This window comes from Bombyx mandarina, chromosome 02, assembly GCF_030267445.1.
Source record: "Bombyx mandarina strain Sakado chromosome 02, ASM3026744v2".
NCBI lineage: Eukaryota > Metazoa > Arthropoda > Insecta > Lepidoptera > Bombycidae > Bombyx > Bombyx mandarina.
Window position 1 is genome coordinate 7,021,713 of NC_143209.1, and position 13,093 is coordinate 7,034,805.

Here is a 13,093-nt window from a genome sequence, read left to right on the forward strand (position 1 = left end):
TTTGCATAGTTCAAGGTATTTTTATTCGAGCAATTTTGACTGACATTAGCTTTAACAAACAATAAATCAAGGCGTACACTTGCACCGATTGCATAAGAGACATTTTATATACATGAAACGGTTCCCGAAAAGTCTTTGGTGATTTGAGCACAAATATACATTTTGTTGTAAAAGTTCATATTTAGTAAACCTGACATCCCACCAACATCACCTCTTTGCGTCATGATCAGATGCCCATCTGTTTATTTAGGTGTGTTAATTGCGTGTTTTTATAACCGTTAGTGAAGTAAATTTCTTTTAATCGTAAACATATATCCTCTTGGGAATTACCTAAATTACAGACTGTATTTCGGGAACAGTTTGCTTCTACCCAGTACATTAGTTTTAATAATACCACTTAGTAATTTACCAAATTTTTCCATACTCTTAGAAACATCAACATACATACATTTAACATGCATTCAGAATTTATCACTAATCGACTTTATCAGACATTAGTAGTATAAAATATTTTAAATTACAATACTGACATAGTGCATATTACAATGGCATGGCAATTATTTTTTTTAGTACTTATTTCTTCACATATCCACACAGCAGTCAGTCGACAAGAATTTACTATACTGTGGTCATTGGGTAGTGAATACCAAAACGATATGCTCAGTATAAAGACTTAACTATTTGGAACTTCTCGTGTTGGCTCAAGGACCACAATAAGCCACTCTGCATGCAAGAATTAATATGAGGAAGTGTACATTCCATATCAAAATTTACGTCATAATCAACGTTTTTTAATTAAAAGTACAAAACTGATCACAGTCAAATTGTTCACTAAATAATAATTGTAATAACTATAAATTATGATTTTACATTTGCAATAGATTATTTCCACATTACCTGTCAATATCATCTTTGGTGATTGAAAGTAGTGTTATATAATTATTTTAACACATTAAAGAATTTACTAGGATCACAACACTCAACACTGACACAGTTTATTGTTAATGTCTCACTCCGAGCTCACTATTGGTCTCCACTGAGCATGTAGTAGAGTATATCAAGCTGCTGTCACCGCAGTGAGTCCTGTGCATCCGTGTGCACTTCTGATTCAGCTGCTTCTGTTCGTGACTCGTCCGATGAAGAGTTTGATTCTGACTCGCTCTCTGTCTCGTCTCTCTGTTAGTAAAATATTTTTTTTATTTCATATTTTCTGTACTTATATATTAGTTAGAATTAAATAAATCTAACAATGAATAAATATTTCATATTTACGTTATACTCAGCAGGTATGCTTTCTACTTTAAACACTAACAGCTGTCTTTATGATTATTATTTTCTTTGTGAAAATGAATAATAGGATATTCTACTTAAAATTTTATAATACTAAGGGATTGTCTTTAAGACCCCATAGTTGGATCAAGAGTTTAGTCTATTCGTGAGGTCGCATCTTGTGTTTGCAGGTGTTTGTAAGGTCTATGTTTGTTACGTCCAGTAAGCACTGTATATAAAGAACGGAAGGGTCGGATGATATTTGAATATGTAAGCAAGCTTGGTAAGCAATGTCATATTGCAAACTATAATAAAAACTACAATATAAAAATAATTATTATTAGTCAAAATTGACAAAATTGTATAAGGCAAAAGTTAATATTTCCCATCAAAATTTTATAGTTTCAACCTTCCTCTTGGCTACTCTTATATTTTCATCTTGCACTTCTTTGCCCATTTTTTTTATTTAACCATACAACTTCTTCTAGTCTTGCTTTTCCAATTCCAAGCCCACTGTCCTCAGGTAATTGTAACTATACTGAGACCTTAGAACTCATATCTCAAGGCGGGTGGCGGCATTCACGTTGTAGATGTCTATGGGCTCCAGTAGCCACTTAGCACCAGGTGGGCTTTTAGCTCGTCCAGCCATCTAAGCATTAAAAAAAAAAGGTAGGGTCGGCGTCAGACAGGCGGCTGACTTCCAGTTTTTCTCATGTATGGTCTATTTAGTTGAAGTGGGTCTAGTAACGTCCGTGGGTAGAGCTGCAGTACCTTGGGTGCGAAGACCGTGTAGGGCGGCGGCTGCGTGTGGTAGCGACACACGGAGGAGGGCAGCGGGGCCAAGGGCAACACCTCCGCGCACTCGCACACGCCGCACGCTATGTACAAAGCCTGGAAACACGTACATATTAGAAATAGTGTGCCCGACCCAAATATCACTTTTGATATTTTATCCATAACTTTTTTATTATTGCCCCTATAGGCAGACGAGCATACGGCCCACCTGATCGTGAGTGGTCACCGTCGCCCATGGACTTCAGCAATGCTACAAACCTCAAAACGGTTTTCTACTTTTGGCTCAAAGCATGAAGTTAGTCTGGCTTGAACACTGCTAATTAGTACTTAAAATAAAAATGTTTTTCTTTATAAATGAACTAGTGACATTATTATCATGTCAGAAGATAAAAAAAAATCAGGCAGGATCTTTTTTCATTTGGTGATGAATTCATTTTCTTTTAACTGTGATCACCTTGAGATATTAAGAAATTTTTAATTACTTAATTTGTTTTCTTAAATTGGCCTATTTTTTAAATAAAATAAACTATGTTCAATTCACCGTTCTTTCTTTTTTATCAATCTATATATACTCCAACGATATTGCCGTCTGCTCAACCAAGAATAATGGAGAATTTTTTTTACTGGTGGTAGGACCTCTTGTGAGTCCGCACGGGTAGGTACCACCGCCCTGCCTATTTCTGCCGTGAAGCAGTAATGCGTTTCGGTTTGAAGGGTGGGGCAGCCGTTGTAACTATACCTGAGACTTTAGAACTTACATCTCAAGGTGGGTGGCACGTTTACGTTGTAGATGTCTATGGGCTCCAGTAACCACTTAACACCAGGTGGGCTGTGAGCTCGTCCACCCATATAAGCAATAAAATATATATATATATAGTGGATTGAGGGAGGTTACCTGATGTCTGTCGTGCAGTATATGCTTGAGGCAGTGCTTGGCGGCCGGCAGCGCCTGCGCGGGGCACCGCACGCCGCCCTCGGAGAACGTGCAGCGACACGTGGACGGCACCGGCCGGGATGGGTGAGGATCGTTCACCTGGAAACATTTATAGCCTCTATATTAACATAAATATTGAGCAGTAGAGTTACGTAGCCCATAGATGTTGCAACCTGATCATAAATATTGGGCAAATGAGTTCTTTAGGTTTTGAGTGATTACCGTATTGTTGCAATCTGATCTCCTGAACCTGATTCTCCTTCAGATCTATTTTTTAATAGACCTAGTGTTAAATGATAACTGGCGACATCAAAAATGTAAATATCGACACCTAGGTTGACACATGAGTTCTAAGACTCTAGTTTTATAATAAAACAGCCATCCTTCAAATCGAAAACTATTAGTAACTGGTAGAGTTAACATTTTCTTTTACATTTTGACATTCAACAAGTGTGCTTTTGATGACATCCAAGTTGAAATAAATGATTTTTAATTTGAATTTATTAAACAACATCTGTGCAATAAAGCTTACTATAAAGTCAATGATTATCTATTACCGGGCATTTCAATATTGCAATAATTGTTACGTTATAATACTACTACTCATTGTAAAAATGAATATTTAAAAAAAATCTAATATAAAAAAAAAACTTAATATTTAAAAAAAAAAGACATGCCCGCTGAGTTTCTTGCCAATTCTTCTCAGGACGGAGGCTAGTTCTTGTGAATTGGCGGTTGTTCTTTTGACGTTCAACAAGTATGTACTTTCATTTATGTTGAATATTTCCGCCTATTTCTGCCGTGAAGCAGTAATGCGTTTCGGTTTGACGGGCGGGGCAGCCGTTGTAACTATACTGAGACCTTAGAACTATATCTCAAGGTGTGTGGCGCATTTACGTTGTAGATGTCTATGGGCTTACCACTTAACACCAAGTGGGCTGTGAGCCCGTCCACAGATCAAAGCAATAATAAAAAAAAATTTTTTTGATTTGTTTTGATTTGATTTGAAACGAATTATTGCTTCGCGACAAAAATAGGCAGGGCGGTGGTACCTACCCGTGCGGACTCACAAGACGTCCTGCCACCAGTAATATCACAAAATCTCAATTGTAATTGTATTGACTCCCACCGTTCAAAACCGGAAAACGCTACGTGGTACACATTTGTACCTATACTATGCTATTATATTAATCTATATCTATCTTTCTAATATATAAATCTACAGTGGTTTTTACGGATGTTCCGTTATAACTACTGAACCATGCATCCGATTGACTTGAAACTTGGTATCGATGTAGAAAATACATGTACTTAATGGATAGGCTAATATTTATATGAGTGTTGGACTCCCTAATAATAATAATGACAATATATGTAATATTGCCGCCAAGAAGTGGGTGAGGAGAGCCGTAGACCGGGCTCAGTGGTGTGGATTGGGAGAGGCCTATGTCCAGCAGTGGACGACTGGGCTGTTGATGATGATGATGATGATGATGATGTAATAATGTTGATTTTAAATGCCCAGCGAAGCGGGCGAGTACGGCTAGTTATTATATATATCCCTCAACCCAATCGCACAAGGCAATCTGATCCCTAACTAAGATTACCTGTAGTATAGGAACCAGATATATATCTTTAAATGCACATACATATATATAGATATTAAGCACCCAGACAAAGTAAATAAACTTCTTAATTACACAAATGCTTGCCCAATTTGAAAACAAGAGTCAGGAGCTTCAGCCTGGCAATCAGGGTCTGTTACTTTACTGTACTGGAATGTCTACAATTATGCAGAATACTAACTTTGGCTCTCTTATGATGTAGCTTCCTACCGAGCACAGCATCCACACCGTGCTTCTTGTGATATGAAGCAAAGGCCTTCAGTTTCCGTAGTTGCCTCCTTTCGCGAGCCGTGGGCGGACCGTTGCGGGTTTGCGTGTTTATGCTGCCTGCAAATACACATATCATCCACACATTAATACGTGAAGCAAAAACTTTGTATCCCTTTTTACGAAAAATGCCCGGACGGAGGAGTATGAAATTTCTCACACTTATAGAGAACTAGCGACCCGCCCTCTATTCTATAAGAACCTCGTAAATCAGTGTAGATCAAGTGTATAATGTGTGTACAATCTATATCTAATCTAATATATAAAATTCTCGTGTCACAATGTTCGTTCCCATACTCCTCCGGTACCGCTTGACCGATTCTCATGAAATTTTTTATGCATATTCAGTAAGCCTGAGAATCGGCTACTATCTATTTTTCATACCCCTAAGTGATTAGGGTTGTCCACCCCTAACATATCTTTTTTATTTGGATTTTTTTTTGTTATAATGAGGTATTATGTGGTTGAATGAGGTTTTGTTATTGTTATTATATATTCCCTCATCGTTCACAGCACTACATACCTCTTTCACTCATTTACCACATCCTTACACACTTACAATAAGTTAGTTTTTTTTTCTACACTAGAAATTCCCTAGAAATCTTATATATGGCAAAACAATGTTTGCCGGGTCAGCTAGTTATATATAAAAATGAATTGTTGTTCGTTAGTCTCGCTAAAACTCGAGAACGGCTGGACCAATTTGGCTAATTTCATCATGTATGTAATTACATCATGTATGAAGGAAGGTGATGGCATTTAGGTTGATTCCTATGACTTGGCCGGCCTGTGCCAGAGAGAGACAGAGGGTATGCGAGAGAAGGACATGAGATGACGAGTGATTGGCCCCAATAGAAAAAAGTTAGTGTATAGCTTACAGTAGTGTTCCTTCTCAGCCTTGAGAGCCTTCACGTATTTAGCCCGGGACATTTGTAGCAGCACCCGGAGACGCCCCATTTGATTGACGTACGCCATTTGCAATAGTTTTAGTGCATTTCTTGCTTCACTTACAGTTTCTTCGGCGGTGTACACACCGGCACGCCTGAAATTTTTTATATATCGAAACATTAAATTTTATTATTGATAGCTGAGTCCCGCGATGTCACCCGCGGTTATTCTCATACCGCGAGTGACACCGCGGGGCGAAGCTAGTCTAAAAAAAGTAGCCTAAGTTACTCCTTATATCATCGGCTACCTGTCAGTGAAAGTCACTACATTTTATCATTTTTCGTAAAATAAGAATATAAATTAAAATATGACATGACCTAAAGGTCTAAGTTACCAGGCCATGAAATCCCTTAAAAAAATATTTCAATATACATAATTAATTTTATTTTTCTATTTCATGTCAAGGACCAGCCTGAGTTTTGAAATCGATTCCCTTACATCAGTTTTTTTTATTGCTTTGATGGTTGGACGAGCTCACAGCCCACCTGGTGTTAAGTGGTCACCGGAGCCCATAGACATCTACAAGGTAAATGCGCCACCCACCTTGAGATATAAGTTCCAAGGTCTCAGTATAGTTACAACGGCTGCCCTGCCAAACCGAAACGCATTGCTGCCATTCTTACAACGATCACTTACCATAATGGTAGCTCTTCAACGGGTGCGAGTTCATCGTCCCCCGAGCTACATTCCCCGTTCTCCCCCAGCTTGACACTGTCACCGTCACTGTCAGAGGCACTGCAGTACTCTTGTATCGACGCTGAGTACGATGCATTCACCGATCTCGCGTCTATTTGTTCTGTAATTAAATTAACTAATTAATGAAAACAAGAAGGAAACTAATTTGTGGGTTATCTACACTTCCTTTTTTTTTTTTTTCTTTTTTTCTCCTACCTAAGCTGAGAGCCTTGAGAGGCTATTTCAGCGTAACCCTAACTTTTGTAGGTGAGCTCACGGGGCTCAAACCTGATGACGTTGCTAACACGAACCCTAGCAAGAGCAGTGCTTCGCAGAATCTACCACCGGATCGGAAACGCGACCCACTGAGAAGATCCGGCAAGATACTCAGTGGGCTGTGTCTGTGGGTTAATTTACTCGTCGAGCCCTTCGTCGCAAGCGACGGGTTCGACGGGAACGGTGACCGGTGCTTGAAGTACCTAAAAGCACCGTTAGTGGATCGGGAGGATTCGAGATGACGTGTTTTGGGCGACGTCGACTGCTTTCCATTCTGTCCGCAGGATCGGGAATGGTCACTTGCAATGTAGTTAAGAGTATTATTATTGACTATCGAGACATGTACAATCAATCGTCCGGTTTAATCTGGTCAATTCCAGTTTCGTGTTACTTTCCAATTTTCGTGGGCACGGATGAGTAGAAATGAATATGGGCATTATTAAAGTACATCCAGGACTCGAGAAACCCAAGGAATATATTCGAGGTATAGACTTTTTTAACATGACGGACCATGAACAGTGCGTGAGACCTTATAACACCTTATCTAAGATAAATAACATACAGTCACATTATATTTAAATGAGTTTTATCAGTTCTTATACTTGTACATAAGCGGCTTATTATAACAAGTTTTTTTTTTATGATTGAAGGATTACTGGTGGCGCAGAGGCCTTTCCAGTTTCACCAGGACAGGTGGACGAGCAAAGGCTCAGCCAGGAGGGGTGGGATTTGCTAACAGCTACCCGAGCGCCTCCGAAGGATGAATCTACTACCGGATCGGAATCGCGAGCCGCTGAGAAGATCCGGCGAGAAACTCAGCGAGCTGGTGCATGGGTTAGGTTGCACGGCGAACTCTTTGTCGAGTTCGACGAGTACGGTTACCGGGGTCCCTAAGCCGGCTCCTAGTGTTAGAGCTGAAGGCATCAATATAATAAGTCTGTATGGTTGGTACCATTTTTCTAGTACTGCTACCGAGTAATAAGATCTTTATAATGGAAAGCGCATTCAAGGGTGCGAAAGCCAGAACTCTAATGACGACATAATAGCAGATGGATCGAGGACTTATTTACAGAATTTAGAGGATAAGTAATTATAGTTTAAAAAGTATTTATTTCGCAGTGGTCCTGGTTAGGATATTGGGTCAAAATAATAAAACTATACTATTCTTGGTTAAACAGACATCTGAAGTTAGTGTCAATTACATAGGAATCAAATGATGTGTAAAAATAATTTACTCACTGAACGGATCTAGTACTGTCGGAGAAGACTGTTCTGGTTCCGAAGGGTCGCTTACAACAGACACTGAAGACGCACATGACGTCGTGCGGGGCCTCTCTGCTCTGGAAATTTATTTAAAAACATTTATATTAATATAGAAGTATTCGTTATTTTGTTTGGCAACAAATGGGCAATGGTAATGGGAACAAATTGTATCACTCGAACATAATTTTTGTGTAATCAGCTGACACAAGCATTTAATACATTAGTGAGAATTGTGTATACCATTCAATAAATTATCTGCAATATGACTGGAGTCAGTACATAATGATGGTGATAAAATATGCAGACTTGAATATATTTCCAACGAGTATGGTGATCGGTGTTTGGAGACCATTGAACTTGGATTGCATGAATCGGTTTTGCCCCACTTTGCGATGCCCAACACACTAAACTATAACCTGATTGGTTTTTAGAACAGAACAGCTACTTCCTCCAGAATTCCACTTGGCTGTGTCACTTATTGTTCCAATAGACAACACAGACGGCAATTTTCGTTGGGTTATCTCACAATCATTTACTTGGTCCGGGCTACAGATGTGTACTAACTGTATGTAGTGGCTGAGCTGGTGGAGCAGCGTCTCGGTGGTGGGGAGGGGCGGGGGCGGCGCGGCCTGGCGCTGGCGCAGGGCGAGGGCGGCGCGGGCGTGCTCGAAGCACAACCTGGAAACACCATGGAATTCATCATCAAGTATTATATCTATACTAATATTATAAAGAGGAAAGATTTGTTTGTTTGTATTGAATAGGCTCCGAAAAACCACTGAACCGATTTGAAAAATTCTTTCACTGTTTGGAAGCTACGCTATTCCCGAGTGATATAGGCTATAATCTTTTTTGAAAAAAATTAGGGATCCTTACTAAAACTCCAATAATGTAACCCAAGGTGTAAAAAAAATACCTAAAATATTCTTTACATCGCGTGCCCTGCGAAAACTATTGATGATAGAATAAAATAATGTACTACGGCTTTGTAGAACACATTATTATTCACAAAAAGTGTCGCGACAGCATAATATGTCTAACCATTATAGTTATGCCGCAATAAATGTTCTTTTATTTTAAAAAATAAAACAACCTCAAATATTGTATTTTTGTGAAAGATCCGAGCGGAGCCGGAGCGGGCCGCTAGTTTACAAATATATTCGTTTGTTTATTGACTAGCGTTTTATCTTATTTGATTATATTCTTCATCACGGGCATATAACTATGAGCAATTTTATATTAAGAGAGTCGTGTTCACGGAACACGGTTCACTGATGATAGGACCTCTTGTGAGTCCGCACGGGTAGGTACCACTACCCCGCCTGTTTCTGCCGTGAAGCAGTAATGCGTTTCGGTTTGAAGGGCGGGGCAGCCGTTGTAACTATACTGAGTTCTTAGAACTGATATCTCAAGGTGGGTGGCGGCTTTTACGTTATAGATGTCTATAGGCTTCGGTAACCACTTCGGTAACATTGGTGACTAATTATAATTTAAAAAGTTAACATTGAGGATATCCGACCCTGAGGATATCAATATCCTGACTTGGGTCGTGAGACAGACTAAAAAAATCTAAAAGCTCACCCAGGGTCCCGGGGATCATTGGTGTCCATGGGTGCCGGCAGCGTACACCTCTCCCCGTTGGCGTAGTTGTGCACGCACTGCCTGTAGGGTGCAGTCGGGTCGCGGAGCACGTGCCTATAACAGTACTGGCGGCCGGACAGCACGGGCTGCAAGCATTCGTAGCCCTTGTACGCGCACGAGCGACACCGCGAGGCGATCTCCTTTTGGACCTGAAAATGTTTTTTTTTTTTCATTAGCCACATCATCAGAGGAGTCAATCGGTGTACTGGGTGTGTGAATTAGAGATGAAACGGATAGAGGTTTGGCCGGATACTGGATACCGAATATTCGGCAAGCTGCGAGGCCGGAGCGCCGGATATTCGGTTACCGGATACTCGGCCATTTCGGAAATATTCGTGCGCGTTCGGGTGTTGGCCCACGTAAGCGGAGATCCTGACGACTCGGTACCTACGACGATTTGGTATTCATTCACCACAATTTGCCACTTGTGAATTTTGAGTATTAAACAAACTTATTGATAAAACAATCACTTTTGACGTACGATTATAAAAATAAAAGTTGTCCATAGCCTATTGTGGTATTATTTGCCTTTTGTATAACATTGAATTTTTTTTAATTTTACTATCCGTAATCCGGCCAGATACTGATGTACTATCCGGTATCCGGCCAGATAGTGAAAACATGGCCGGATATGCCAGATACCGGATAGTTATCGGATAGCCGTTTCATCTCTAGTGTGTATATGCAGCTACACTCTCAGTCGTGAGTCAAAATGTAGATTAGAATTTTTATTTTTTTTCCCTACCTATACCGATAGCCTTGAGAGGCTATCTCAGCTTGACCCTAGCGTGTAGGTGAGCTTTCGGCGCTCAAACCGGAGATTAGAATAGTGAAATAATTTATTATTATATACCTGAGCCCTCAGTTTCTCCTCTTCCTGTTTTTTCACGTGTTCCGGGTCCGGAGGCTTTATAGTCCTCACATTCGTTATCCGGATACCGGATTTTGTTGGTCCCCCACTACTGAGCATCCTGACTTTAGGCAGGTGAATTAATTTACGAGGTTGTGACGTCATAACGGACGAGGAAACTGAAATTTCAAATAAAAAATGACGTTAAAATTTGATCGGTACGTGTGACATAATGCCATTAGATTTTAATCGCTTAGTAATAATAAACTATTAACATGTAGCAACGGTTGAGTCTGCAATCGTGTTAATAAAATATGTATAAATTCAACAATTGAAATTATCGAAGGTAAGACCCATTGTAGGTCTCACAAGTATCGTATCGATAAAAAATTCTATTATTCCAGATGGGGGAGTAAATTCACCTGTACACCTGGTGCAACCTGGTTTGTCCCCATAGACATTTGGGGGTTAACGACAAAGGGGGATCTTCCACCGAGCTGGTGTTGCTGCTCAGTAGACCGACGGTCCTAACTTACCTTCAAATTATTGTTAGCGATATTCGGACATCTGTCAAATATCTTTTGTTCTATGGCCACTACTGTCGTTACAACATGGATGCCGCCGCATACCACTATCTTGATATCGTGAAAAAATTGTCATGGGGTTATAATATATTTTTTTTTTACCAAAGAAGCTTAATTGTTTAATCCATACTTCTTTATTTCGTTACTGTGGTTATTTATTGCTCGTAGTTTTTCTAGGTTTTTTTTATGATGAATTCAACCCCTATGGTATATCTCATATATTAGGGCTGGCCATATTAGCTGGCGAACCGATAACCGTTGGAGCCAAGCTCCATGCTCCAAGCTGCATGGAGTGATGATCTATGCAGGATGGCTGGCAAGAGCTGGATGAGATAAGCCGAGGATCGTGCTCAATGGCGTGCAATTCGAGATACCAAAGTCCAGCAATGGACTGCTATAGGCTGATAATACGATGATACGTTGATCTTAACGAAAAGAACTTATCAATAACTTGAAATGACCAGACGGCAGTTCTTTTTTTTATAGTTTAAACGGGTGGACCGCCATCTGGTGTTAAGTGGTTACCGGAGCCCATATACATCTACAACGTAAATGCCGCTACCCACCTTGAGATATGACTTCAAAGGTCTCAGTATAGTACAACGGCTGCCCCACCCTTCAAACCGAAACGCATTACTGCTTCACGGCAGAAATAGGCGGGGTGGTGGTAGCTACCCGTGCCGACTCACAAGAGGTCCTACCACCATTAATTACGCAAATTAAATTATGCAATACTTAATGCTATGAAATACGTACTTAATACGGCCTTGAGTTTGTAAAATTTTTGTATTATCCCGCATGTACGTATTGCCAAATTAATACAATCTGTTTGATACCTACGTCTTGTTATAATTATTACATAAGTTTGTATTTTTTTTTTTTGTTGATAAACAAGTCGTCCTAATTGTTAATGAAACGGGTACCGGAAGGAGCCCAGTATATTTTTAACCTACAATAATGTTGATTTAGAAAGGGAAATTTCGTAATCACGTAAATATCAGTGGACAGATTTCGATGATAATTCGCACAAACATGTTTTTTTTATAATCTAGATTTTTAGGAGGGTACCTGCGAAACATGAAAATTTGGGTCCCGTGAAATTGGTGCTTGTTTTGTTATTTTATTGTCTCAATTTTATTAATGACGAAATCGCAGTGTAAGTCTGAGAAATAATATTTAAAAAAATTAACTCCGACAAGGCTGTCGGAGTTAATTTTTTACATAGTTTTTCACATACATAGGCATGCAACTACTGACTTGACTACGATATACTATTTCATACAAAAAGATCTCGTGTTCTAATGAAATGATGTTTATATATTTTTATAAATCTACATGTTTAATGAACTAAGTAATGATTTGGTTTGTTTGTTTAAATTAACGCATTTGATTTTTTATTTTTTACTTACGTTCAGAAATCTTGATATTATGAGCGTTCAAGGTGTTTGCATACTCTCTTCCGAATGGAAACATTTTTTTGCTATATTAGCAGCCTGTAATACGTACTTTCTAATGTTTTCTTTAAAAATCATATGAAACCTCTGTAAAAGTTGCGTAATCATCTTATATTAGAATATTTTAATTACGATTGTTTGTTCGTAGTTATCCACGTAGCGCGAAACTTTGTTCACTAAAGTTAGGTCAGATGTGATTCTTAATAAAAATAAACTAGTTTGCAACAATTTGAAAAAAGTAATGACTGAAACTAATCGTATTATAAAATAATTTTACTAATTATGAAATGACCGATAATAGTTTAAGTCATCAGGCATTTTAACTCGAATTTAATAGTGAGGTGAATTGTAAACAGTGGTGGGTCGGCCATTTGCACAGTGCGACAGAGTTTTAGGTCCGTAAATTTGAAGTTGATTTTTTTCATTGAAAAGTTAGCAATGCGTTTTGAAAATATGTACAAAAGAAAGAGCTATTCTCATTCTATTAAAAGAAACATAGTGATAAAGTGAAA

At 39.1% G+C, this 13,093-nt stretch overlaps 2 protein-coding genes across 4 annotated transcripts in view; one reads left to right on the forward strand and one right to left on the reverse strand.

Moving 5' to 3' along the window:
* dgt1 (KAT8 regulatory NSL complex subunit dim gamma-tubulin 1) overlaps positions 1 to 13,093 on the reverse strand; it is a 13,660-nt gene continuing 567 nt past the window's right edge. The window contains exons 2-12 of one of the 2 annotated variants that reach the window (XM_028177894.2): positions 12,537 to 12,668; positions 10,547 to 10,722; positions 9,634 to 9,842; positions 8,617 to 8,730; positions 8,029 to 8,129; positions 6,475 to 6,634; positions 5,769 to 5,932; positions 4,805 to 4,950; positions 2,960 to 3,097; positions 2,041 to 2,160; positions 1 to 1,176 (exon numbers count right to left, since the gene is read on the reverse strand). In XM_028177894.2, the coding sequence (XP_028033695.1) occupies positions 1,069 to 1,176; positions 2,041 to 2,160; positions 2,960 to 3,097; positions 4,805 to 4,950; positions 5,769 to 5,932; positions 6,475 to 6,634; positions 8,029 to 8,129; positions 8,617 to 8,730; positions 9,634 to 9,842; positions 10,547 to 10,722; positions 12,537 to 12,600 (1,500 nt within the window). In that variant the 5' untranslated portion in view covers positions 12,601 to 12,668 and the 3' untranslated portion in view covers positions 1 to 1,068. The remainder of the gene's footprint in view (positions 1,177 to 2,040; positions 2,161 to 2,959; positions 3,098 to 4,804; positions 4,951 to 5,768; positions 5,933 to 6,474; positions 6,635 to 8,028; positions 8,130 to 8,616; positions 8,731 to 9,633; positions 9,843 to 10,546; positions 10,723 to 12,536; positions 12,669 to 13,093) is intronic. The other variant, XM_028177895.2, reaches the window with a different exon arrangement.
* The window catches only part of CycT (Cyclin T), a 20,025-nt gene continuing 19,657 nt past the window's right edge, over positions 12,726 to 13,093 (forward strand). For both annotated transcript variants that reach the window (XM_028177892.2, XM_089735882.1), the window contains exon 1: positions 12,726 to 12,976. The gene's annotated coding sequence lies outside the window, so the exon portion shown is untranslated. The remainder of the gene's footprint in view (positions 12,977 to 13,093) is intronic.